The sequence below is a fragment of the Barbus barbus genome (genome assembly GCF_936440315.1).
Source record: "Barbus barbus genome assembly, chromosome: 9".
Taxonomy (NCBI): Eukaryota; Metazoa; Chordata; class Actinopteri; order Cypriniformes; family Cyprinidae; genus Barbus; species Barbus barbus.
The window spans coordinates 11,012,671-11,038,216 of record NC_136737.1 but is presented as its reverse complement, the minus strand read 5'-3'; the positions used below and the strand labels follow the sequence as shown (position 1 = coordinate 11,038,216).

Here is a 25,546-nt window from a genome sequence, read left to right as displayed (position 1 = left end):
AGAAAAATTCTTAATTTAAAGGCAAAACAAGATTATTTTTCTAGCCCCATTGGCAGATATTTTTTTATTGTTTTAAGAAAAATTTGAAAACAAGACTTTAAATCTTAAGTCATTTTGCTTGTCAGGTAATTGTGTCTTGATTCAAGAATGTTGAGATATTTAGAATGGAAAACAAGACAAAAATACTAAGAAATTCTTATAGGCTTTGTCAGTTACTTGCCCTTTTGTTGTGCTTGACACAATTTCCTGCTGCAACAGTAGATCATAACAGCAGAAATGAACACCAACAGCCATACACTGAATATTATCATCAGAATAAAATATGACTGTTGGTTCTGTTCTGTAATGAACATGAAGAGAAAAACTTTCTGTTCCAAATTCACCCAAAATAATATTAAGTGTCAGTCTATAAATAGGAAACGTCAGTCCTAAAAAGAGCAACAGATAAGTAACATCACTGACCTGCACATGACAGAGTTGACTGATGTCCAGATGTTTTGTCTGGTTGCTGATGGGATTGTTTACTCTACAGCTGTAGGTGTTTTTATCCTGATATTCCACCTCCAGAGGTAGAGAGAGACTGATGCTGGACAATAAACTGTTTCCTTTGTACCAGGAGAGAGTCACATCACTCACATTCATCACTGAACACAGCAGTGAACATTTAGACAGTGATGATCCTGATGATGATGATGAAGAACAGTTTGAAGAATTACTGCTGATGACAGGAGAGGGAAGAGGAGCTGGAAAACATGAAAGACCAAGTATGTATTATAATCAACAAACTATAATAAAATATGACGTTTTCTTGCAAGGCTAATAAAAAAAAAAAAAACATTTTAAATGCAAGTCTGAGAACGAAATGAATGCTTATAAATCTACTCTAAAACAATGATTGATCATTTGAGCAGCAATTTCATATTTTAACATTTAGTAGGTAATTTCAGCAGTATTTTAGGCATCATATATCATTTACTGCATTGTGAGTTCAAACTAGAATTAAACATTACTGAACAGTTCTAGCATTAGTGACAGTACAGTTTACTCACCATACACAGTAACACTGAAGCTCTTCAATGAGGTTTTTCCACTGATGATGACAGTCAGTTTATAAAGTCCAGTGTTTTCAGATCTGATGTTTCTGATGGTCAGAGATCCAGTTTGATTGTTCATCAGTAGTTTGTCTCTGAATCTCCCATCATTACTGACAAAAATAGTTTATTTAGTCCCTTTTAATCATTTCAGCTATTCAAGCGTTTTGAGGTCCAAACGTCCACAGTATCTGATCATCTCTCTGTACTTTAACATCAGTCTGTATGTGACAGAATCTCCCTCCATCCCTGATACTGACTTCACTTCATCTGTCACAGCAACAAACACATTTTTTAAACAGACTGTTTACCACGTTAACAGAGAAACAGAATCCAATCCAATCACATGACTCAAAATAATGTCTGATGCTATTATAGGCCTATATATAAAAAAAATAATGAAAATGTTATGTATCTGAGCATTACTGTGGCATAAGAAAAAGAAACATGAATCACTCCAGAGAGCATGCTTTAGTGTTTATTTTTCAGCAAATACAAGCCACCTCTACAGCCACTGAAATTACACCACCAACACAAAAAAAAAAAAAGGCAGAGGCCAAGAAATTCTAGTTATGCTTCGACACAAATGATAAAACAGTTTCAGTGAATATTTTCAATACTTTCAAGAAATAAAAATCAAGATCAACCCTGCTTAACTTCAGTGGGCAACCAGTCTCAGTCCTCTTCATACTGAATACTACTGAGATAAAACTTGTTTGCAGTTGCTTGGTAATTATTATGCTACAATGCAGTGTGTAAATTACACCAAAGATGGCACATCGGTAATCAAAACAATAGAAGATTACTATCTTTAACTGACTGTACCAACACTGGTAGGCAGCAATAAATGTAAATGACATGTTTTAATGATATTAGCTTTAGCACAGTTTTTTTTTTTTTTTCAGCTGGGTTGTTCAATTGTCTTCTTCAGAATACACAGAATTCAGTTCTTAAGGCTGTCGGTAGATAAAGACGTGCTTTGTGTCACAGAGATGGTGTAATTGCTATTATCTACCAGCAGGGTCCGACCATACTGCACGTAAAACTCCCAAATAGTCAGCAGATAGAGCAGGGTTGCTCAAACTTGGTCCTGGAGGGCCGGTGTCCTGCAGAGTTTAGCTCCAACTTGCCTCAACACACCTGCCTGGAAGTTTGTAGTACGCCTAGTAAGAGCTTGATTAGCTGGTCCAGGCGTGTCTAATTGGGGTTGGAGTGTAATACTGGCCCATCAGAACTGATCATTATGTAGCTCATGCTGGCTCATAGTATGCATTATGTAGCTCATGCTGGTTCTTTTTCTTATCCTTCTTCCTTGTTTTGGTCTATTTGTGTCCTGTTCATCATGACCCTTGGTTCATAAATAGAGCTAATATAATAATCATGTGAATGGGTGTGAAAATAACACTGAACACAAACCACCTAAATTCAAGTCTAGACAAGATTATACTATGTAAGGTATGAGGCTGCGCAGCTGCAGACAAGACTGAGATCAGAAATTAACGGAGCGTCTCTCAAGAACCTGTTTGTCGTGAATACTATAGACTTCTGGTCTTTCTGTCTTATGAAGATCAAATTGTTTTCATCAAATACTTGCATGATGAAATCCACTCATTTGTAGTAAACACTGCCACAACCAGTGGATTTTCAGTTCAACTTTGAGGCTTGAAGCTTTGTTACATTCTGACATACGCCCCAACACGCTCTGGCCTGTAATAAGATGATCTGTATAATAATACTCTGAATGATCATCATCTGAAAGCCACCTCTGAATACTCTGTCTGATTCTGTCCATTAGTCTCCTGTAAGAAAAGACACACGCATCAGGAAGAGACAGTAAAACAGTGCTGATACTGCAAATGCTTAAAGCATCTGAAGTAGCACAAACACACAAAATAATACATTCCATACATAGAGAAAAGGAATACTATGAGAAGACCGAAGCCCACAAAAAAGGGAATGAAAAGCTTCAAGATCATGTAGGTACATGCACAGAGACGCAGAAGAACTGAAGCCAAAATTCACAGCCAAAGCACATTAAATTAACAGATCATTCGAGATATTGAATCCTTTAGACAAGATAAAATACGCTACTTTTTTAGGGTTTTTATCAGGACACAAAAGAAAGAAAGAAAGAAAAAAAGAATCAGCACAATAAGAAAAAGTCTAGTTATTTAAATTATTCATGCTGCGACTTCATTTGTATAAAGGTGCAGAGAATAACAAACACATCTTACCGAATCTTGAGCTCTGTTTGTATTAAATATTGTATCAGTATAATCCACCTCTTCCACAGTAGTCCGAGCTGTTTAGTAAAATTACATTTACAACATAAAAAAACACTAACTGCATAAAACTATTTTGTATTGATTATACAGGTAATACTTGCTTTCTTGTACTGCTTCTTTGTGGCTCCTACGGCGACAGAATATCCACACAGCTAAAACTGAGATCACTAGCAGCAGCAGCAGAGATACAGCAGCAATTACAGCTTTGAAAGCCACCTGTGGACCATCTGCGATGAATAAGGCAAAATCAGCCATTACTGTAAATTAATCTCACCAGACTTCACTCAAGATTAAATAAAAGTAGAACGATAATTGATTAATCAGTCAATTATTTACTTAATTGGATAAAAATTATTTCATTTCCTTATTAAAAACATTTTTAATTTACATTTTATCAAGTTTTTATCATTTTTAGATATATAATGCAGATTACAACAGTAAAGTTATTTCATGAATCATTTAGAGATAAACCGGCACAACAGTATTAACAGACATAGTTTCGTGAAAAACCCTGACATACCTGAACATGGCTGACAGAGATCAGTGATGTTGAGGTGTTTAGTCTGGTTGGTGAAGGAATAAGCCACAACACAGCTGTAGGAATCATCCAGACACTCAATCTCCAGAGGAAGAGAGAGACTGATGCTGAGATCAGACGCACTGATGCTGGACAATAAACTGTTTCCTTTGTACCAGGAGAGAGTCACATCACTCACATTCATCACTGAACACAGCAGTGAACAATACTGCTCTGATGATCTTTCAGATACTGAAGGGTTTTGAGGAGAATCACTGATGACAGGAACAGTCAGAAGACCTAAGAAATATGAAGAAAATATATTTTAAAAACAATCAATTATTGAAAGAGATGTGTGCAAAGATCCTTATTAATCATAGATCTAAAAAGAATTGATCTCTGGCCCAGATTCAGATTTATTTTGACATTTTTGCCTTTATTATGACAGGAGAGTGATGAGCATACCGAAAATCCCTTTCTGTATTTTTTATTCAGTTTACTCACCATAGACAGCAAGATTGAAGCTCTTGTATATGACTCCTCCATCGATGATCTGTAGTTTATAAAGTCCAGAGTGTAATTTGTTGATGTTTGTGATGGTCAGAGATCCTGTCTGCTCATCTATCTGTAGTCTGTCTCTGAATCTCTCATTATTCTCTTTATAATCATATATAGAGATGATCTTTTTATAGATTTCAGCGATACGAGTCTCTGAATTTTGGAGTTTAAACATCCACAGTATCTGATCATCTCTCTGTAGTTCAGTAACATCAGTGTTTAAAGTGACAGAATCTCCCTCCATCACTGATATCATCTGTGTTTCATCTGTATCAGCAACAAACACACCTGGAAGAAAACCGTCAACAACAACAAATTAAAGATTATCATCTTAGATATCTTTCAGAGTTTATTTAAAAAAAAGACCAAATTCCTTTATAATTTCTCAAACATAAGAATGTTTGGCTACACTATTTTACAGCATGTGTTCTTGTACTTAGTGTACTTATTCGAGAACATACAGAGTATGTTAAGGTGACTAAGATTAATTTAGGTTTAGGGGTGGGTTAATTATTACCCAGTTATTGTAATTGCCATAATACGTGGTATGCACACAGAAAACAGGACTGTAAAATGAAGTTAGGCCAATGTTTTGGTATTAAAATACATTAGTTAATAAAATACATCAAATGTATTGATTATCCTCACATTTAGGGCTGCAACTCTGGTCTCACAAGTGTGGGGTTAAACAAGAAACTTTTTAAAGGAAATTTGGCAGAATAAAATAATTTATTACATTACTTATCTTAAGTGAGCAAAATATGTTCATGTTAATCCAATACTTTTGTAGAAAAATGTGATTGTTCTTGATTTATCCATTATGTAATATAACAAAATGTGTATAAAAAGTAAACATCTTTCTCCCAGTTTTTTCTGCTTGTTCAGATTTTTTATTGCAAGAACAAATAAATACAATAGAACAAATACAAATTAAATAGCCTAAACAGAGCTTTAATTATTTATTTCCCCCAGGTAGGTCTTAGTACCGAACGATATATACACACACACATACAAATCCTTATTAAAAAAATGTTAAACAGTCAAGAGCAGCTTTGGCTGTGATAAACTTTCCTAACAAGTCAAGCAGTTGCTTCAAATTTCACAGTTGATTATTTCACACTTACTCTTTACTGTCGATGAGCTTGAGTTCTGATTCTGGGAGAGAGCATCTGACAACTTGAAATCTGCAAAATATTGTGCAAAACGAGTTAAATCTGATACTTTCTAATGTTCTGCAAAAAAAAAAAAAAAAAAAAAATACGCATTTTCCACATCAATAACCTAATGCGACGGATCCAATCAAGTACCTACACAGAAGCACGACCGATGTAGAAATATGACTGATTAAACTTAGCGTGCCCATTTATGTGAAGAGCATGCAGGACTACGTGAACTAAAGCCATAGAAAACAAATATAACTTACCATCTAAAAGCAATAAGCAAAAACAGACAAACGTGTAAGACATATCCCTTAACAGCTCAAAACATAAAACGCACATGCGTGTGACCGCATCCAAGTGCTATACTTTCACTCACACACACACACACACACACACACACACACCACACACCCTCTTAATTTTCCAGGCTTACAGTAATGAGTGGTTGATCATTGATCTCGTCTGTCACGAACCGAACAGAAATGAGAATATTAACTGAACACAAACACTGCGCGAAAATAAGCTATTGTAACATACTGAATTAGTATGCTATTTAAGGTGTAACTTTAGCCTGTGCATGTGTGTGACGTTCTTTGGACGTAGAAAGCACGCGGTAAGGAGAACGATGCCCCCCTGAGGAACAATGTAGTAAATAAGCTTAAAAGTGAATAAATAAAATCATTACATTCCTGTTCAAAGTGTTGCTGTTATGACATCTTAAATTAAAATATTGGCAATTAAATGTATAATATAGCCTAATATAATAATAACATAATATAATATTTTTTTTGGAAACAGAAACCCAGTAAAAGAGATTCATCTGAAAGATGAAATTATTCATTCCATGACTTACAGGCACATGAATATTTACATATTTAATTGGCCATCTTTTAATTAAAGTATGTAACGATTTCACTCAGTTAACACTGGTTTTAATTAAAGTACACCTAATTCATTGAAATATTAAATAATAAGACCATTAATTACAGTAGATATTAAATTTTAAAATAACAACACTAGTAACAACAATCTGTGCTAGTTTTGGGTGGGTCATCTTACCCCAAGGGTCTAATTTTAGTTTTTAACTTAAAAAAAAAAAAAAAAAAAAAAAAAAATATATATATATATATATATATATATATATATATATATATATATATAAATTAAATACTTTTATTATAACAAAACATCGATTTGTCCACAGATCCCTCATTAACAATTAGACACAAACACCACTGATTTTGAAAAAATATTTGTATTACTTTATTATTTTACCATTATATATTCAATAACGTCACACCAACAAAGGTAACCTACCATACACTTGTAGGCTTTCATCTTCATGTTTTTCGCTGTTATTTTATATTGTATTTAGATCTGCAGTAGGCTAATATTTTCCAAGAATACATTAAAAATCTACAGTAACATACTGTATGCAGATTCTACAGTATATAGAACTGTTGAGAATACAGTAATATTTCTGTGAAAACAACAAAAATCATTTACATTGTACAGTCTTCAAAGGAGTGGAAACAGTAGAAATCAGGATTAGGCATAAAACAATAAAACTCATTCATAAATGTGGAAATTGGCTGAGAATTAAGCAAATAGTTGTGAACTGGCTCAGAGGAAGATACAAATCGTGTCTTTGTTTATTTTGTGAGAAAATATGATGAGTAAAACAAGCACTATTTTTTTTTAAATCGCCTTTAGTTTTGCAAACACAAGTACACACCTTCCTCACACAACTAAATGTTTTGCACTTGCAAAGTAGTTTACAGTAAACCACTGTTTCCTGTAGCTCAGACAGCATCTCTCCTACTCTTTGATCAAATATAGCCTATAACCTAGGATGTCTAGAAATCAATCAATTATGTAAATGAAGAAGCAGGTATAAGGTCTGAGGGGGACAATGATCCAGATGACAGATATAGCGTAACCTACTTCTGTTAATACTTAAAACGTTTTTGTTGACAATTTTTCTGACTTTTTTTACAGGTTTATTCCAGCAGATATTTAGACTCGGGTTTTACTTTAAACAAATGCAGATATTTTAGTTAATTCCAGATGAAGGATGAAGATCCTAAACTGCAAAACAGTTTTTGCATAAACACTGAGGTATTTATATTATAAACATAATTATGTAGTGAGATTGTTTACACTGATGGCACAAGCTGGCCTTCAGCTAAACCCACCAAACCATCCACCCACACACTCAATGCACGTAAGTCCCCCATACATTTAAAAAAAAAAAAAAGTTACAAAAGCTGTCTCTGGTGCGGTACCTTTTCAAAAGGTACAAATATGTACTATTAAGGTATATACACTTTAGGTACCAATATGTACCTTGAAAGTATTTCTATGCACCCTAGCTTTAGGCCAACAGCCTTAGAAATGAGCACAGTGTGTCTTTTTTGTGTGTCTACATGTGGGGCGAGGGTGAGAATATTCGTTGCGTGCATGAGGGTGGGAACGTATGCTTGTGTATATGTGTGCTTGTTCGTCTACGTCTATCAGGTCGGGCCTTAGACTCCACCTCACTCATCATCTCAGTCGACCCCCACCCCACCACCATGCCCTGCCGGTGGAGGATGCCGCCGGTGCGTTGGTGGTTTCTCGCGCCAGGGCAGGATGCTCGGGTGAGCGCTGGCCCACTCTCGGCGGTCGCTTGGCGGGGCCTGGCCCTACTGGCCTTGCTGGGCCCCGGTTGGGGGGTGGGGGGCCCTTGGATCTCCGGGCCCAGGGCTCGGTCTGCCCTGGTGTGGTCGGCTGCCGGCGGAGCCTGCGGGCTTGCCGCCACGGCACCCTGGGGTGTCTATACTGTGGCTGTCGGATGTCCCACCTTCGGGCTCTCCTCTGCCCTTTTCTGGGTGGGGGCCGCAGTTGTCCCTGCGGTGGTTCCCCTGGGGGTCCCGTGCCCTGGGGGGCCTCCGGATGTTTGGGGCCTGGGTCTCTTCCATGCCTGCTTCATGCCTTGCGGGATGGGGCTGTTGTTCCCCACACACACACTATTAAACATTTACATGGAGGAACCTTATGAACACAAGCACGCTCACACACACAGGTGTACACTCAAGCATTCACATTGGTGTAAAAACGGGTGCTCACAGACACACATTGTTCTGATCTGCTGTTGCTTCAAAACTTATTTTATAATATTAGTTATGCGTGTTGCTCAATAACATTTAGAATTTATTGTGATTCATACAGATGTTGGTTGTTGCTGCAGTTTCTCTGATGTTGTGTCTTCTGTTGTGTCTTCTGTTGTTTTCTCTTTTTGTCAGCAGGTATCGAAGCAAATTGTCTGTTTTTTTTTTTTTTTTTTCTCTCTCTCTCTATCCCCCATTCTCCTTTTTTTTTCTCTTTCTCTCCCCCTTCTCTGTTGACTTTATCCACAACTTTTTTTTTTGTTTGTTTTGTTTTCTAATTCCTTTTTTTTTTTTATTATTATTATTATTTTTATTTTTATTATTATCATTATAATTATTATTTTTTTTTTTTTTATTATTATTATTATTATTTTTCTTTCTCTCTCTTGTTTTCTCTGTCCCCTGGTCTTGTCGGTCATAGTATGGTTAAATAAAAGGGTATATAAAATTTAATTAATTAATTAATTAAAATAAAATAAAATAAAAAATAAATATATAAAAAAAAAGATAAAAAAAAAAAAAAAAAAAAGGCTGTGAATGATGATAGCATAGCTACACATACGTACTGTCATGTGTTATCTGTGTTACTGACAGGCCGGGTAATAAAAAAAAAAAAAAAAAAGAAATGAGCACAGAACATCTCACTTAGATTCAGCACTGAGCTGGAAAGTGTGTCACAGAGCATGAAGAACCTAGTGTTTATTCTGCTTTCTGCAGACACACAAAGAAACAGATATTAAATATGCACCATGCAAAATGCACAAGAATTAGAATAAATAATTTGAAAGGTAATGCATTTAACAGTGATTTGCATTTACATTATTTTGTCTGTTCTTGTCTATACATTTTGTTTTTGTCTATACAAAGAAAGTCATTGGTGTTCAAAACAATAGTGGCCAACTTTGACTTTCATTTCATTGACAAAAACATTTATCAAAATATCATTACAGGAGAAAGAAGGTCATACAGGTTTATAAGAGCATGATGGTGAGTAAATGATAACAGAATGTTATCTATCCCTTTAAGAGAATGGAAACTTGAATTCTGTGTGCTATGTGACTTCGCATTTCCTTCATCTCTCACTTACAAACCACATCCTCTGAAACTTGTCTTGTAAAACCAAGAAAAACTAAGAGAAACCATAATCCCATCACACTATGGGGCATTGTCAGAAAGCACTAAAATCAAATTATACCTATTTTTTGGAGAAAACAATTTAAATGATTATTTTTTTAACGATGTAGAATTACACAATGTACCCAATGTGTCACACAAGAGAACCAAATATTATTTTAGGACCACAAATTATTAATCATGACATTTTTAGATATTATTAATCTTTGTAGATATTGGCTGTTTATTAGTACTTATAAAGCACATATTTATGCGTTATTCTGCATGAGCATATTCACAATAACTATCTTACTTATATTAAGCATTCAATTAGGAGTTTAATGAGGGAAAACTCTTAGTTAATAGTCGATATAATATTATACAAAAGCACAAATGTTGTAATTCCCTTCGAGGGATAGTTCACTCAAAAATGAATGCACTGTCATCACTTTCAAGTTGTTTCAACCCTGTATGAGTTTCTTTTTTTTTCTGTTGAACACAAAAGAACATGTTTTGAATAATGTGGGTAACAAAACAGTTGCTGGTTCCTATTGACTTCTATAGTATTTTTTCCCATACTATGGAAGTCAGTGAGGACCAGCAACTGTTTGGTTACCCACGTTATCCAAGTTATCTTCTTCTGGGTTCACTGAATGATTAATTGGTGAAGCAAACAGAAAGAGAATACAGATGAGATCTCATACATTAGAGAGTCAGGAGAGGAGTGAAGTAAGTCTAACAACATTTGAAGTTTAACATGTATCTGTGGTTACTGTGCCACAAGCTATAATTAATATATGCATCTAACTAAATGCGTTTAACTTCAAAACAGAACAAAAACAAGTTAAAGACAGATATGAGCCTCGATTGGGAGGTCAAGTGTGACAGGGTTTTTTTTTTTATCAGTACGGTTAACATGAGGCTCTTTGTCCTGTTTCTGTTGTTTATAAATATGCAAGTAAATGATATTTTGTAAAAGTCAAAATGATTTTTCCATCTGCACAAAGCAAGAAAATAATTAAACTAAGGGTGATAAACATCTGATATGGATTATGTATCCATCTATAGTAGAAACATGCCATAATCAATAAGCAAACATGGTATAAATGAAGATGGTGATAATAAAAATGATCAGCATAATAAATATACATAAGCATACTTATAATAATAAAAGAGCGCAGCTATTTATGCATATTTCTTAACTTGACATCTTTAGTAAATATCTAACATATCTTTAAATCCTAATCAGTTTACTCACCATAGACAGAAACACTGAATCTCTTGTATGAAGTCCCTCTGTTGCTGAGGATCTGTAGTTTATAAAGTCCAGAGTGTTCAGTTCTGCTGTTTCTGATGGTCAGAGATCCAGTTTGACTGTCCATCTGCAGTCTTTTCTCAAATATTGTATTAGTGGCATCTATATAGATGTTCTGTCTGTGAATTTCAGCAATACGAGTCTCTTTAGGTCCAAACATCCACAGTATCTGATCGTCTTGCTGTATTTTAACACCAGTGTTTAGAGTAACAGAATCTTCCTCCATCACTGATACTGACTTTATAACATCTATATCACCAAACACACCTGAAAATCATATAAATGCAATATATGTAATTATTAGACAACAAAACTAACTAGAATTAATTTCATAGAGATTGACTATTAAAATGTGTTTTTTTCTTTATCTCTTGTGGTGGAAATTTGTGTTTAACTAACCACATTTACTGATTAAAAGAGTTACTCACCACACAGGACAAACAGTATCAGAGCACACAGATGAGAAAACATCATTCTGGATCTAAAAACTCTCATTTCGGATATTTATCAAAGATATAACAGGTTTTCAGAAGGTTACTTTGTGGTTGTAAGAAAAAACTGCACAATCTCTCACATTTTCATGAACATGAACACACATACACACATAATCTAACACTCTCAGGAACATGAACACAAACACTCATCGTCTAACATCGAGTGCAGTCACATTCAGCTCAGACGCCACATTTACTGACCTCAATAACAGAAGGTCTGACTCAAAAACATCTCATGAGCTGCTTCACACAAAATGCAAACACAAATCTCTTTCAAATATTTTGACACAATAATTTATTGAAATGAAATCATTAGAAAATTAGAATATTAGAATTAGAAAATACTGAATTATCTTAAAATAATGTCTAATTACATTGTAAAATATCCACATATGAATCATAATGCTTATTAATTTTAAACACCATTGTGTGTCTATGACACTGTTTTAGCACAACTTCAAGTTTTAGTACATGAGGCAGATTCATTGACAATCAACTTCAAAGCTATATGTTGACATTTCTGTTTAAAAATATTAATATCAAATAATATAATAAATATTATATATTATAAAATAATTGTATTTCTACAAATTTTTAACCTTATTAAATTGCATGATTTTTGCTCTTTTAGACATTTAGTGATTTATCAAAGTGAAAGTGTATGTGAATAATAAACTATATTTATAAGTCATATTGCAGTCCAGTTGAGTTTAAAGCAGATGTACATTAAGTCAAGATTCATCATATCTGTGAAATGAAATCAGTCATATTAATCATAAATCAGTCCTGATGAGTTGTGGTGTATTATGGGTGATGATCAGTGATCTGCAGACGGTAGATGATCTGTGTGTATTCTGACAGATTTTTCTCATCTACAAACACAAACACAAGCAGATGATGAATGTACTGTATTTAACATCAGGTGCTGCTTTCTGTTGTTTCTCATGTAGAAAATACATTGCAAATTACATAAGCATACTTTTCATTTTCAAACTAATAAAAGTGTTAAAACATCAACTATGGCTCTTAGTTTTATAACTATTTTGCACGTAAACAGTTTTGTCATGTCAGTTGTAGTAATACTTGCCGTCTGGTTTTTCTTGGTTGCATTTCCTGCAGCAGCAGTAAAACACACATGAAGAAATGAGCAGCAGCAGCACACAAACGCTTATAAGTGGCATGAAATGTAAACCCTGGACGTTTTCTGTAATAGACAGAGAGAATGGTAAGTCCTTTCAATGCAACTTCAACCAGATGCTATGAACTGCACAATTAGAAAGCTTATATGTTAAAAATGTTGCTGCTGACCTGAACATGGCTGACAGAGATCAGTGATGTTGAGGTGTTTAGTCTGGTTGGTGAAGGAATAAGCCACAACACAGCTGTAGGAATCATCCAGACACTCAATCTCCAGAGGAAGAGAGAGACTGATGCTGAGATCAGACACACTGATGCTGGACAATAAACTGTTTCCTTTGTACCAGGAGAGAGTCACATCACTCACATTCATCACTGAACACAGCAGTGAACAATACTGACCTGATGATCTTTTTGATACTGAAGGGTTTTGAGGAGCATCGCTGATGACTGGAACAGTCAGAAGAGCTAAGAAACACAAAAACAGTTCAGGAAGCAACCAATTATTGAAAAATATGTGTGTAACGATGCTTAATATTCAGATCCATAAACAACAATCACATGATGCTCCCGAACAAATTTGACATACATGGGCAAAGGCATCTTGATGCAGCAGCTTATAATATAAAAATAATTTATACATTTCTTCTTATTAAACAATTCTCATTAACGGCCTTCACTATCCCACATAGACGGCAATAAAAATGATAAAAATTATTATTTTGTTTACTCACCATAGACAGCAAGATTGAAGCTCTTGTATCTGAGTCCTCCATTGATGATTTGTAGTTTATAAAGTCCAGAGTGTAATTTGTTGATGTTTGTGATGGTCAGAGATCCTGTCTGCTCATCTATCTGTAGTCTGTCTCTGAATCTATAATTATTCTCATTATTATCGTGTATAAAGATGATCTGTTTATAGATTTCAACGATACGAGTCTCTGAATTTTGGAGTTTAAACATCCACAGTATCTGATCATCTTTCTGTAGTTCAGTAACATCAGTGTTTAAAGTGACAGAATCTCCCTCCATCACTGATATCATCTGTGTTTCATCTGTATCAGCAACAAACACACCTGGAAGAAAACCGTCAACAACAACAAATTAAAGATTATCATCTTAGATATCTTTCAGAGTTAATAAAAAAAAAAAGACCAAATTCCTTTATAATTTCTCAAACATAAGAATGTTTGGCTACACTATTTTACAGCATGTGTTCTTGTACTAACAGTGTACTTATTCGAGAACATACAGAGTATGTTAAGGTGACTAAGATTAAGTTAGGTTTAGGGGTGGGTTAATTATTACCCAGTTATTGTAATTGCCATAATACGTGGTATGTACACAGGAAACAGGACTGTAAAATGAAGTTAGGCCAATGTTTTGGTATTAAAATACATTAGTTAATAAAATACATCAAATGTATTGATTATCCTCACATTTAGGGCTGCAACTCTGGTCTCACAAGTGTGGGGTTAAACAACAAACTTTTTAAAGGAAATTTGGCAGAATAAAATAATTTATTACATTACTTATCTTAAGTGAGCAAAATATGTTCATATTAATCCAATACTTTTGTAGAAAAATGTGATTGTTCTCGATTTATCCATTATGTAATATAACAAAATGTGTATAAAAAGTAAACATCTTTCTCCCAGTTTTTTCTGCTTGTTCAGACTTTTATTGCAAGCACAAATAAATACAATAGAACAAATACAAATTAAATAGCCTAAACAGAGCTTTAATTATTTATTTCCCCCAGGTAGGTCTTAGTACCGAACGATATATACACACACACATACAAATCCTTATTAAAAAAAATGTTAAACAGTCAAGAGCAGCTTTGGCTGTGATAACTTTCCTAACAAGTCAAGCAGTTGCTTCAAATTTCACAGTTGATTATTTCACACTTACTCTTTACTGTCGATGAGCTTGAGTTCTGATTCTGGGAGAGAGCATCTGACAACTTGAAATCTGCAAAATATTGTGCAAAACGAGTTAAATCTGATACTTTCTAATGTTCTGCAAAAAAAAAAAAAAAAAAAAAATACGCATTTTCCACATCAATAACCTAATGCGACGGATCCAGTCAAGTACCTACACAGAAGCACGACCGATGTAGAAATATGACTGATTAAACTTAGCGTGCCCATTTATGTGAAGAGCATGCAGGACTACGTGAACTAAAGCCATAGAAAACAAATATAACTTACCATCTAAAATCAATAAGCAAAAACAGACAAACGTGTAAGACATATCCCTTAACAGCTCAAAACATAAAACGCATCCAAGTGCTATACTTTCACACACACACACACACACACACACACACACACACACACACACACACTCACACACACACACACACACACACACACCCCCTCTTAAGTTTCCAGGCTTACAGTAATGAGTGGTTGATCATTGATCTCGTCTGTCACGAACCGAACAGAAATGAGAATATTAACTGAACACAAACACTGCGCGAAAATAAGCTATTGTAACATACTGAATTAGTATGCTATTTAAGGTGTAACTTTAGCCTGTGCATGTGTGTGACGTTCTTTGGACGTAGAAAGCACGCGGTAAGGAGAACGATGCCCCCCTGAGGAACAATGTAGTAAATAAGCTTAAAAGTGAATAAATAAAATCATTACATTCCTGTTCAAAGTGTTGCTGTTATGACATCTTAAATTAAAATATTGGCAATTAAATGTATAATATAGCCTAATATAATAATAACATAATATAATAATTTTTTGGAAACAGAAACCCAGTAAAAGAGATTCATCTGAAAGACGAAATTATTCATTCCATGACTTGCAGGCACATGCATATTTACATATTTAATTGGCCATTTTTTAATTAAAGTATGTAACGATTTCTCTCAGTTAACACTGGTTTTAATGAAAGTACACCTAATTCATGGAAATATTAAATAATACGACCATTAATTACAGTAGATATTAAATTTTAAAATAACAACACTAGTAACAACAATCTGTGCTAGTTTTGGGTGGGTCATCTTACCCCAAGGGTCTAATTTTAGCTTTTAACTTAAAAAAAAAAAAAAAAAATATATATATATATATATATATATAAATTAAATACTTTTACTATAACAAAACATCGATTTGTCCACAGATGCCTCATTAACAATTAGACACAAACACCACTGATTTAAAAAAAAATATTTGTATTACTTTATTATTTTACCATTATATATTCAATAACGTCACACCAACAAAGGTAACCTACCATACACTTGTAGGCTTTCATCTTCACGTTTTTCATGTTATTTTATATTGTATTTAGATCTACAGTAGGCTAATATTTTCCAAGAATGCATTAAAAATCTACAGTAACATACTGTATGCAGATTCTACAGTATATAGAACTGTTGAGAATACAGTAATATTTCTGTGAAAACAACAAAAATCATTTACATTGTACAGTCTTCAAAGGAGTGGAAACAGTAGAAATCAGGATTAGGCATAAAACAATAAAACTCATTCATAAATGTGGAAATTGGCTGAGAATTAAGCAAATAGTTGTGAACTGGCTCAGAGGAAGATACAAATCGTGTCTTTGTTTATTTTGTGAGAAAATATGATGAGTAAAACAAGCACTATTTTTTTTTAAATCGCCTTTAGTTTTGCAAACACAAGTACATACTACACCTTCCTCACACAACTAAATTTTTTGCACTTGCAAAGTAGTTTACAGTAAACCACTGTTTCCTGTAGCTCAGACAGCATCTCTCCTACTCTTTGATCAAATATAGCTTATAACCTAGGATGTCTAGAAATCAATCAATTATGTAAATGAAGAAGCAGGTATAAGGTCTGAGGGGGACAATGATCCAGATGACAGATATAGCGTAACCTACTTCTGTTAATACTTAAAACGTTTTTGTTGACCAAATTTTTTGGACTTTTTTTACAGGTTTATTCCAGCAGATTTAGACTCGGGTTTTACTTTAAACAAATGCAGATATTTTAGTTAATTCCAGATGAAGGATGAAGATCCCGAAAACAGTTTTTGCATAAACATTGAGGTATTTATATTATAAACATAATTATGTAGTGAGATTGTTTACACTGATGGCACAAGCTGGTCTTCAGCTAAACCCACCAAACCATCCACCCACACACTCAATGCACGTAAGTCCCCCATACATTTAAAAAAAAAAAAAAGTTACAAAGCTGTCTCTGGTGCGGTACCTTTTCAAAAGGTACAAATATATACTATTAAGGTATATACACTTTAGGTACCAATATGTACCTTGAAAGTATTTCTATGCACCTTAGCTTTAGGCCAACAGCCTTAGAAATGAGCACAGAACATCTCACTTAGATTCAGCACTGAGCTGGAAAGTGTGTCACAGAGCATGAAGAACCTAGTGTTTATTCTGCTTTCTGCAGACACACAAAGAAACAGATATTAAATATGCACCATGCAAAATGCACAAGAATAATTAATTTTAAATGTAATGCATGTAACAGTGATTTGCATTTACATTATTTTGTCTGTTCTTGTCTATACATTTTGTTTTTGTCTATACAAAGAAAGTCATTGGTGTTCAAAACAATAGTGGCCAACTTTGACTTTCATTTCATTGACAAAAACATTTATCAAAATATGATTACAGGAGAAAGAAGGTTATACAGGTTTATAAGAGCATGATGGTGAGTAAATGATAACAGAATGTTATCTATCCCTTTAAGAGAATGGAAACTTGAATTCTGTGTGCTATGTGACTTCGCATTTCCTTCATCTCTCACTTACAAACCACATCCTCTGAAACTTGTCATGTAAAACCAAGAAAAACTAAGAGAAACCATAATCCCATCACACTATGGGGCATTGTCAGAAAGCACTAAAATCAAATTATACCTATTTTTTGGAGAAAACAATTTAAATGATTATTTTTTTAACGATGTAGAATTCCACAATGTACCCAATGTGTCACACATATGAACCAATTTTAAAATATATACATTTAAAGGTAAATTTAATAATGTTTTTAATGTGGTGGGAGAATGGACATGTTCGGACAGCCTCCACTGAACTTTGACCTTCCAAAACATTTTGCATTGTAAGTTTTTAAGCACTGACTGTTTGTTTGTTTTAAATAATTTTATTTGTAATTATTTTGCACATTTGCTAGACTTTGCACACTGTAAAAAAAGTTGAGCCAACTAAAAATTTTAAGGCAACCAGCTTCAGCAAATTTTTGAGTTTTCTCAACTTTCAAGTTTATACAATGAAAAGTTGAGAATCTCCTACAAAAATTAGTTGAGAAAACTCTTTTTTTTTTTTTTACAGTGCACCAATGCTTGAAAAACAAAATGAATGAAAATATATAAATAGTAAAATGTATAGTGTAGATGCAGCTTACAAGGTGAAGGAGAATGCCTGGGTTTTCATGCATTTGACATTCAGTAGTTGCACAGCACTTTCATTTCCTTTGTTATAAAATAAATCTCCTATTGAGGTCAGTTGAACAAAGATTTTGGCAGCTGCAGTTTTCAAGGTGATTAAGATAAAGCACCCACCTGCTTATAAACAGGAGGTGCATGTGTGTTTGTGTATGAGGAGGTGCTGGGTGTTTTCCACACTCTCAGAAAAAAAGTACAAAAGCTGTCATTGGGGCAGTGCCATTTCAAAAAGTACACCTCTTCACCTTATTTACCCTTTAAGATACATATTATTATGTAAAGTGTACATAATAGTACCTAAATGGTACATAGTACATATTTTTAAACTTAATGCCAGTGACTGATTTTGTAACTTTTTTTCTGAGAGTGCAGAACAACTGCTGTTTACAAAATTATTTAAAAAAAGTGTATCAGGTTCAAAGGTTTTTGTGAAAGGTAGGTCACATGACAGTAAAATATGGCGAATGTAGTACGTCCAAAATGACATATTATCATATTATACAAATAAGCCTCAGCTTAAAGAAAACATTTATGTATGTCTTGGACTGTGGTTGTGATATTTGCAAAGTCAACCGAACATAAAATCAGTTATGCAAATCGTGCTATTATGCTTCAACTGAAATGAACTATGCAAATTCTTATAACCTAGAGAGAAATTGTTGTTTTGTGTGTGCTTGTATATGTTTTAATTGATATTTGGTTAAATGCCTGAAATAAGGTTAAGCTCAACTATTTTTGTTATGCTTTATTTCATGACATAACAATAAACAAGTGTTCAAATTGGACTACACCCAGGGGGAACCATGGGTGATGCTTACTTCTGGGTTGGCCAAAACAAGTCATCACTGCAACACTCTGGCTGTTTCTCAAACGGAAGGCTGCATCCTTCAGAGGTCGCATTTGTAGGCTGCATACGTCATAAAGAAGACCTTATTTTAGAATATTAACAGTTATAAATTTGACCATTTTTCTTAGTTAAGCATAAATTGTTGTAATATGCTTTTGACTCGCATATGTAATGCTCAGTTAACTGAAATAAACCAGGCTTGATGATGTATGTAGCCTACAAATGCGACCTCCGGAGGATGCAGCCTTCCGTTTGAGAAACGGCCTCTATACAAACAAGAAAAAGGAACTCTCCCTTGATGACCATGTGATAGGAAGTGACCAATAAAAACACATTTAATGCTACATAGACCTCAAAGGAGAAGAAAAGCTTTATTTGCACAATCAATTCCTTTACGTTTCTCTTTAATGTGCTTTATATTCAAATAGGAGCTTTATTTATTAGAGAACATAAGTTTAAATTTGTTCATAGTTTTCTAAACTTTTATCTTACTCTTGTATTTTGATTAGCAGATATAATGCATATTACATTAGATTAGAAAACATCTCCCCCTGCTGGTGTCTCTTCATGTATCGTCTTACTGAGCTCTTCCAGATGTGATATCATAAAGCACTACAGCAACAGTAGCCACGCCCACCACAGCAGAGATGACCAATCGGATCACAGCTTCAGTAGAACCACAAAACTGAACTGAGTCTGAAACAGAAGAACAAGGAAACAGTGCTCTTTCAGTCATGTGCAGGTATATCAGCAGTAAATGCACTTTACAGACCTGAAAGAGATCTGTCCTTTCAATGCAACTTCATCCAAATGCTATGAACTGCACATTTAGAAAGAAAAGGTGTTGAAAATGTTGCGGCTGACCTGAACATGGCTGACAGAGATCAGTGTTGTTGAGGTGTGTGGTCTGGTTGTTGAAGGAATAAGCCACAACACAGCTGTAGGAATCATCCAGACACTCAATCTCCAGAGGAAGAGAGAGACTGATGCTGAGATCAGACACACTGATGCTGGACAATAAACTGTTTCCTTTGTACCAGGAGAGAGTCACATGACCCACATTCAACACTGAACACAACAGTGAACAATACTGCTCTGATGATCTTTCTGATACTGAAGGGTTTTGAGGAGAATCACTGATGACAGGAACAGTCAGAAGAGCTAAGAAACACAAAAACAGTTCAGGAAGCAACCAATTATTGAAAAATATGTGTGTAACGTAACGATGCTTAATATTCAGATCCATAAATAACAATCACACGATGCTTCAGAACAAATTTGACATACATGGGCAAAGGCATCTTGATGCAGCAGCTTATAATATAAAAATAATTTATAAATTTCTTCTTATTAAACAATTCTCATTAAGCCAATTCCTGAGACTAACGGCCTTCACTATCCCACATAGACGGCAATAAAAATGATAAAAATATTTATTTTGTTTACTCACCATAGACAGCAAGATTGAAGCTCTTGTATCTGAGTCCTCCATTGATGATTTGTAGTTTATAAAGTCCAGAGTGTAATTTGTTGATGTTTGTGATGGTCAGAGATCCTGTCTGCTCATCTATCTGTAGTCTGTCTCTGAATCTCTCAGTATTCTCTTTATTATCATATATAGAGATGATCTGTTTATAGATTTCAGCGAAACGAGTCTCTGAATTTTGGAATTTAAACATCCACAGTATCTGATCATCTCTCTGTAGTTCAGTAACATCAGTGTTTAAAGTGACAGAATCTCCCTCCATCACTGATATCATCACTGTTTCATCTGTATCAGCAACAAACACACCTGAAACAAAACCGTCAACAACAACAAATCAAAGATTTTAATCTCAGATATCTTTCAGAGTTGAATCATTTGTGTGCTGTAAAACTTGCTTTTGTATTTAAATTTATGCATTTGGGGGATGATTTTATCCATGTGATTTACATTTAATGAACATATTTTAACAAAAAAGTTGACAATCATTTTAAAGCCCTTTAGAAATTTAATAAACAAAGAAGACGACAATGAATGTATAACAGTGCATAATGTATGACGGAGTAAATACTTGTCCACTTTGCATTCACTCTTTAACTTAATTGATGAAGATTATCAGATACATCAATTTCATTTAAATTCAATAAAATCCACTTACAGTTTGTGAAAAACATCCACAGACAGAAAACAGCAGCGTTTGAGACCATATTCCTCCAAAGGTGTCTGAAAATGTCAAACTCCTGTAAACAACAGAAATTCCAGAAATAATCCAGTTATGCATACTGCTTTCTCAAACTCTCAAGCTAAACTGTAAAATCCTTCTTATTGTTGAATCTTGAACATGTAAAGTGTGCAGAACACACTGGACGTCAAAGATTGAGTCCACACACCATAAAATTGACACTGACCTAAATAAAGAGTATATATAAATATACTAAATAAAGAGCAAAACGGCAAACCTCACTGAAACACTCAATCTGAGCTGTTAGTGTGCCAAAGTGCACGAACAGCCTCATGTGATTGAAGAAAAAACCTGACAATAGATGCAGTTTCCTTTGAAAGTGATATATAGGCACTTTTCTGTTGTTTTATATATATGTATATATATATATATATATATTTTTTTTTTTTCAAATAGTATCATGTATTTTAATACAAAGCTCTAAGAAGTCAAACTTTTCCACATGAGCTCTTGTCAGTTAGTATCTGAGTTTTTCTGCAGCTCTCACCCTTCTCACTTACAAATATAGCAACATAATCTGTACAGATAGAACAATTCAGAATAAAACTTATTTATTTCCCATTAAATACATAAACCATATGTGCATATAAAAATATACAAAAGAAAAGAAGAACTTATGTGAATAAAAAAGTGAGGAGCCATTAGGACCTACTGCCAAAGTGTTTGAATTTATGAATTATCCATTAATTTACTTCATTATATGTTTTAATAAATCACACACTTTCACAAAAACATATTTATACATATTTCTAATTTATATTAAGTTACATTAGTGTACTGCTTTAGTTTACATACATAAGAAGTACAAAAATATATAACGTTTGGGGTTTTTTGTTATTAAAAAAACAAATAATCAATCCTAGCCCAGGTGACAAAAGGTAATGAAAAAGTAACATAATGCATTACTTTCCATAAAAAGGAATGCAATTAGTTACTTTATGAAGTAGCAATATTGTAATACATTACTTTTAAAAGTAACTTTCCCCAACTCTGGGCACAAATATGTGACGATGTGAATTCAACAACTTTTATGAATCATATGGATATAACTATTAACAACCATACTTTGGTGAATAAACTCTAATGCTGATTTATCTGAACATGTCCAGCAGAGATCAGCTGGTTACCAAACATTTGAAAATTACGCCGGTTTTCTGTTGGCTTTGTTTGGTGAAACATAAACAAGCGTCTAACGGTTTTTAACTGATCTCCAGTCAGTTTTATAATGCAGGCTCATTTTTAATGAATGTAATGAATTTTAATACTTATGCATGTATAATATAAGGAGAATGACATTCAATTGCTTTTAATTAGCCCTGCCTAATAACTCTACAAATAGCACTGCAAATTCATAAAACACAAATTTTACAGAACCTTCATATTTAATTGTATTGAATTAAACAACACTTTTTCCTAATACAAAATGCTGAATATTAAGTGATTAAAAATATACTGAAAAGTTACTTGCCACACAGGATAAACAGGAAGAGAGCACCCATACGAGAGAACATCATTCTGGATCTGGAAACTCTCATTTCAGATATATATCACAGGTTTGAGTCAAACAGGTTCTCAGAAGAATTATTTGTGGTTGTCAGAAGAAATTGGCCCCCTCACACTCTCATGAAGACACAAACACACCGTCTATCACTGTGTGCATTATCTGAACATCCTCTCAGCATTTCAAACCACATGCATTCAGCTAACGCACATCTACTGACCGCAGTAACACAAGGTCTTACTCGAAAACATGAACATGTACTGCTTCACTCACAATATAACAGAGAATGACTTCTGAAATGAAATATTTTACACAATACAAGAAAAAAGAGAAAGGATAATTCATCATAAATGTTAAGTGAAATCTATTGTACTGAATGTATAATAAGTGTGAACTACGCCAGATCCCTCACCTGATGATAAGTGAGTATTCTGACATGCTTTTCTGACAACAGTTTAACAACAGTTACGCAGATGGCCTGCTCTGAACAGCACATTTAAAAAGAAAATAGGTAGAAAATATGTCTGATGTAGCCTATAGCTTTACATGGCCGACAAAATTCAGTAACATTGAGATGTTCAGTCTGGTGATTGAGAATCACTGAGACAATGGAAATGGCTAGAGGAGCTGGAAAACAAGAGGAAAGGACCACTAATACTGATAAAGATTGTGTTTGTATGTAGCAGGCATTTATTAGTTTTGTTGTCCACTAGGTGGCACTGTGTTAGTTTGAAACAAGTGATCAAGGGCTTACGACCAGTAGCGGGCACTCATGTGACATAATCAATGACATACATCCGAGGAAATGAGATGGAGGCAAGTCTGCGAGTAAAGGGCATTAAAAAATGGACTGGAATGCAGTCCTTGACCATGCGAATTGTAGCGTGCATGGAAATATAGGCTACAGCAGGGGTCTTCGAACTCGGTCCTGGAGGGCCGGTGTCCTGCAGAGTTTAGCTCCAGCCCTAATCAAACACACCTGAACAAGCTAATCAAGGTCTTTCTAGGCATGCTAGAAACTTCCAGACAGGTGTATTGAGGCAAGTGTGAGTTAAATTCTGCAGGACACCGGCCCTCCAGGACCAAGTTTGGATACCCCTGGACTACAGTGTGGATTGGACAGTGTGACTTCAATAACAGATACCAGGAAAAGGATTTGAACCTTTGTTTATTCACTGCAACCAAATCAAGTAAGACATTGTTTTAGATTTCTCCTCAAAATGCATGGTCTCTTTTTAAGTACACGTTAAAATTGCACATTTATCACACACAATCTAACCAATAAAACCACATGAGCTCAAAGCCCTAATTTACTGACCTCAATAACAGTTCAACATGTTCCACCAAAACTGATGCACTACTTTAAAAACAGACATTCACAATTCAGTTTTTTTTTTTTAACTTTTGAACTTATAAAATGTCTACTGTTATCAGATTTATTTATACGTAAAGAGATTGTTAAGCAGTTTTACACAAATGTAACGCCTAAAGAGATTTTTCTGAACAAAATGAATCAACAGGGACCGCGTTTCCCAAAAGCATCATAAGCCTAACTTGATTGTAGCTCCATTGGTGGCAGTGGGTCTATGATGTACTTAGACTTACGATACTTTTGGGATGCGTAGCCCTTAAATGTATCTATTAAATGTATATTCATAACCATTTGTATTATCGATATCTTTAGTGTAATTTTACTGATATTAATAATTGTGACTAAAAAGTGCTGCATAGTTTCAGCTCTCTTGATCATCATTGTGTCATGTGATTAAAGTTCACAGCCGTCAGATATCGGTTCATATCCTGAAGTGATTTCTGTTATGAACAGAGAAAAATATCAATACAAATGAGTAAAACTCCTCAGACAAACAAAAATGCAATTTAAAAGCTAAAACTGTGCTTTTACACAGAAAGGCCTACTCTCATTCGCTCTCTAAAATGAGCTAAGAGGAAGTAGATGAACAAAGTCAACAATCACTAATATAAACTAAAATCTGTTGTGTTGAATGTGAAATCAGTGACCTGGGTCTGATCTCTCATCTGACGACTGTAGATGATCTGTGTGAATTCTGAAGAGCTTCTCTTATCTAGAAACATAAAACAAGTTGATTCAGAGGGGTTTATCATTTATGAATCATTGTGATGAGACAACAGACAGACATCACAGAACTAATCACCAGAATTACAGCTGACAGAGAAATCAGCAGATACAGAAGACGAGGTTCACTGACTAAAATCATGAGAAAACATGACGACAAATTTAATACATCAAACTAGAAAAATACAATGTTTTGATCTCATTTTATATGTCTTTACAGTAATATAAGCACAATATACAGGAAATGAGAACTTTATTACTCTCACAATGTAACAATCTCCCGAGTCTCCGGCAATAATTGTTCAACGGCATTGTAATAATACAACAATAATAATGATGAGTAAAGACATTGTTGCCATAGCTCTCAACTCATTAACAGGTCTTGGAAAGCTTCTCAGACATGGTTAGAAAGCTTGAATAATATATTTAATCACTAATATCACCACTGATGTACCTGCACATGGCTGACAGAGTTGACTGTTGTCCAGATGTTTGGTCTGTTTGCTGATGGGATTGTTGAGCACACAGCTGTAGGTGTTTTTATCCTGATATTCCACCTCCAGAGGTAGAGAGAGACTGATGCTGAGATCAGACACACTGATGCTGGACAATAAACTGTTT

General features: G+C 34.4%; 3 protein-coding genes across 5 annotated transcripts; all 3 read right to left on the bottom strand.

Moving 5' to 3' along the window:
• Positions 1-1,544: 1,544 nt before the first annotated feature.
• LOC306875035 (uncharacterized protein) lies at positions 1,545-6,212 on the bottom strand. Of its 2 annotated transcripts, none has more exons than XM_079425403.1 (7): positions 5,875-6,212; positions 5,576-5,635; positions 4,398-4,739; positions 3,897-4,193; positions 3,478-3,603; positions 3,326-3,393; positions 1,545-2,890 (listed from the first exon to the last, which is right to left on the bottom strand). In XM_079425403.1, exons 1-7 carry the CDS (start codon positions 5,948-5,950, stop codon positions 2,840-2,842), a joined length of 1,020 nt encoding a protein of 339 aa, XP_079281529.1. In that variant the 5' UTR covers positions 5,951-6,212; the 3' UTR covers positions 1,545-2,839. The 2 variants fall into 2 exon arrangements, with proteins under 2 accessions (XP_079281529.1, XP_079281530.1); XM_079425404.1 differs by having other exon boundaries at positions 1,551-2,890; positions 6,045-6,190.
• Positions 6,213-11,131: 4,919 nt separating this feature from the next.
• Positions 11,132-15,099, bottom strand: LOC306875070 (uncharacterized protein). Of its 2 annotated transcripts, XM_079425460.1 has the most exons (6): positions 15,033-15,099; positions 14,734-14,793; positions 13,554-13,895; positions 12,991-13,287; positions 12,766-12,886; positions 11,132-11,455 (listed from the first exon to the last, which is right to left on the bottom strand). In XM_079425460.1, exons 1-6 carry the CDS (start codon positions 15,073-15,075, stop codon positions 11,443-11,445), a joined length of 876 nt encoding a protein of 291 aa, XP_079281586.1. In that variant the 5' UTR covers positions 15,076-15,099; the 3' UTR covers positions 11,132-11,442. The 2 variants fall into 2 exon arrangements, with proteins under 2 accessions (XP_079281586.1, XP_079281585.1); XM_079425459.1 differs by lacking the exon at positions 11,132-11,455 and having other exon boundaries at positions 12,581-12,886.
• A 4,352-nt stretch (positions 15,100-19,451) lies between these two features.
• Positions 19,452-23,001, bottom strand: LOC306875091 (uncharacterized protein). Its single transcript, XM_079425493.1, has 5 exons — positions 22,798-23,001; positions 21,246-21,327; positions 20,555-20,896; positions 19,969-20,265; positions 19,452-19,800 (listed from the first exon to the last, which is right to left on the bottom strand). Exons 2-5 carry the CDS (start codon positions 21,292-21,294, stop codon positions 19,682-19,684), a joined length of 807 nt encoding a protein of 268 aa, XP_079281619.1. The 5' UTR covers positions 21,295-21,327; positions 22,798-23,001; the 3' UTR covers positions 19,452-19,681.
• Between the last annotated feature and the right edge of the window lie 2,545 nt (positions 23,002-25,546).

Coding starts and splice junctions, on each gene's coding strand:
- LOC306875091 (XM_079425493.1), bottom strand. CDS start 21,294: ATGGTCTCAAACGCTGCTGTTTTCTGTCTGTGGATGTTTTTCACAAAC. Junction 20,897..21,245: donor GTGGATGTTTTTCACAAACT/GTAAGTGGATTT, acceptor GTTTTGTTTCAG/GTGTGTTTGTTGCTGATACA. Junction 19,801..19,968: donor TCTCTGTCAGCCATGTTCAG/GTCAGCCGCAAC, acceptor CTTCTGTTTCAG/ACTCAGTTCAGTTTTGTGGT.
- LOC306875035 (XM_079425403.1), bottom strand. CDS start 5,950: ATGTGCGTTTTATGTTTTGAGCTGTTAAGGGATATGTCTTACACGTTT. Junction 4,740..5,575: donor AAGCTCATCGACAGTAAAGA/GTAAGTGTGAAA, acceptor GTTTTCTTCCAG/GTGTGTTTGTTGCTGATACA. Junction 2,891..3,325: donor CAAACAGAGCTCAAGATTCG/GTAAGATGTGTT, acceptor CTTTTCTTACAG/GAGACTAATGGACAGAATCA.
- LOC306875070 (XM_079425459.1), bottom strand. CDS start 15,075: ATGTCTTACACGTTTGTCTGTTTTTGCTTATTGATTTTAGATG. Junction 14,794..15,032: donor TTGCTTATTGATTTTAGATG/GTAAGTTATATT, acceptor AATATTTTGCAG/ATTTCAAGTTGTCAGATGCT. Junction 13,288..13,553: donor CTTCAATCTTGCTGTCTATG/GTGAGTAAACAA, acceptor TGTGTTTCTTAG/CTCTTCTGACTGTTCCAGTC.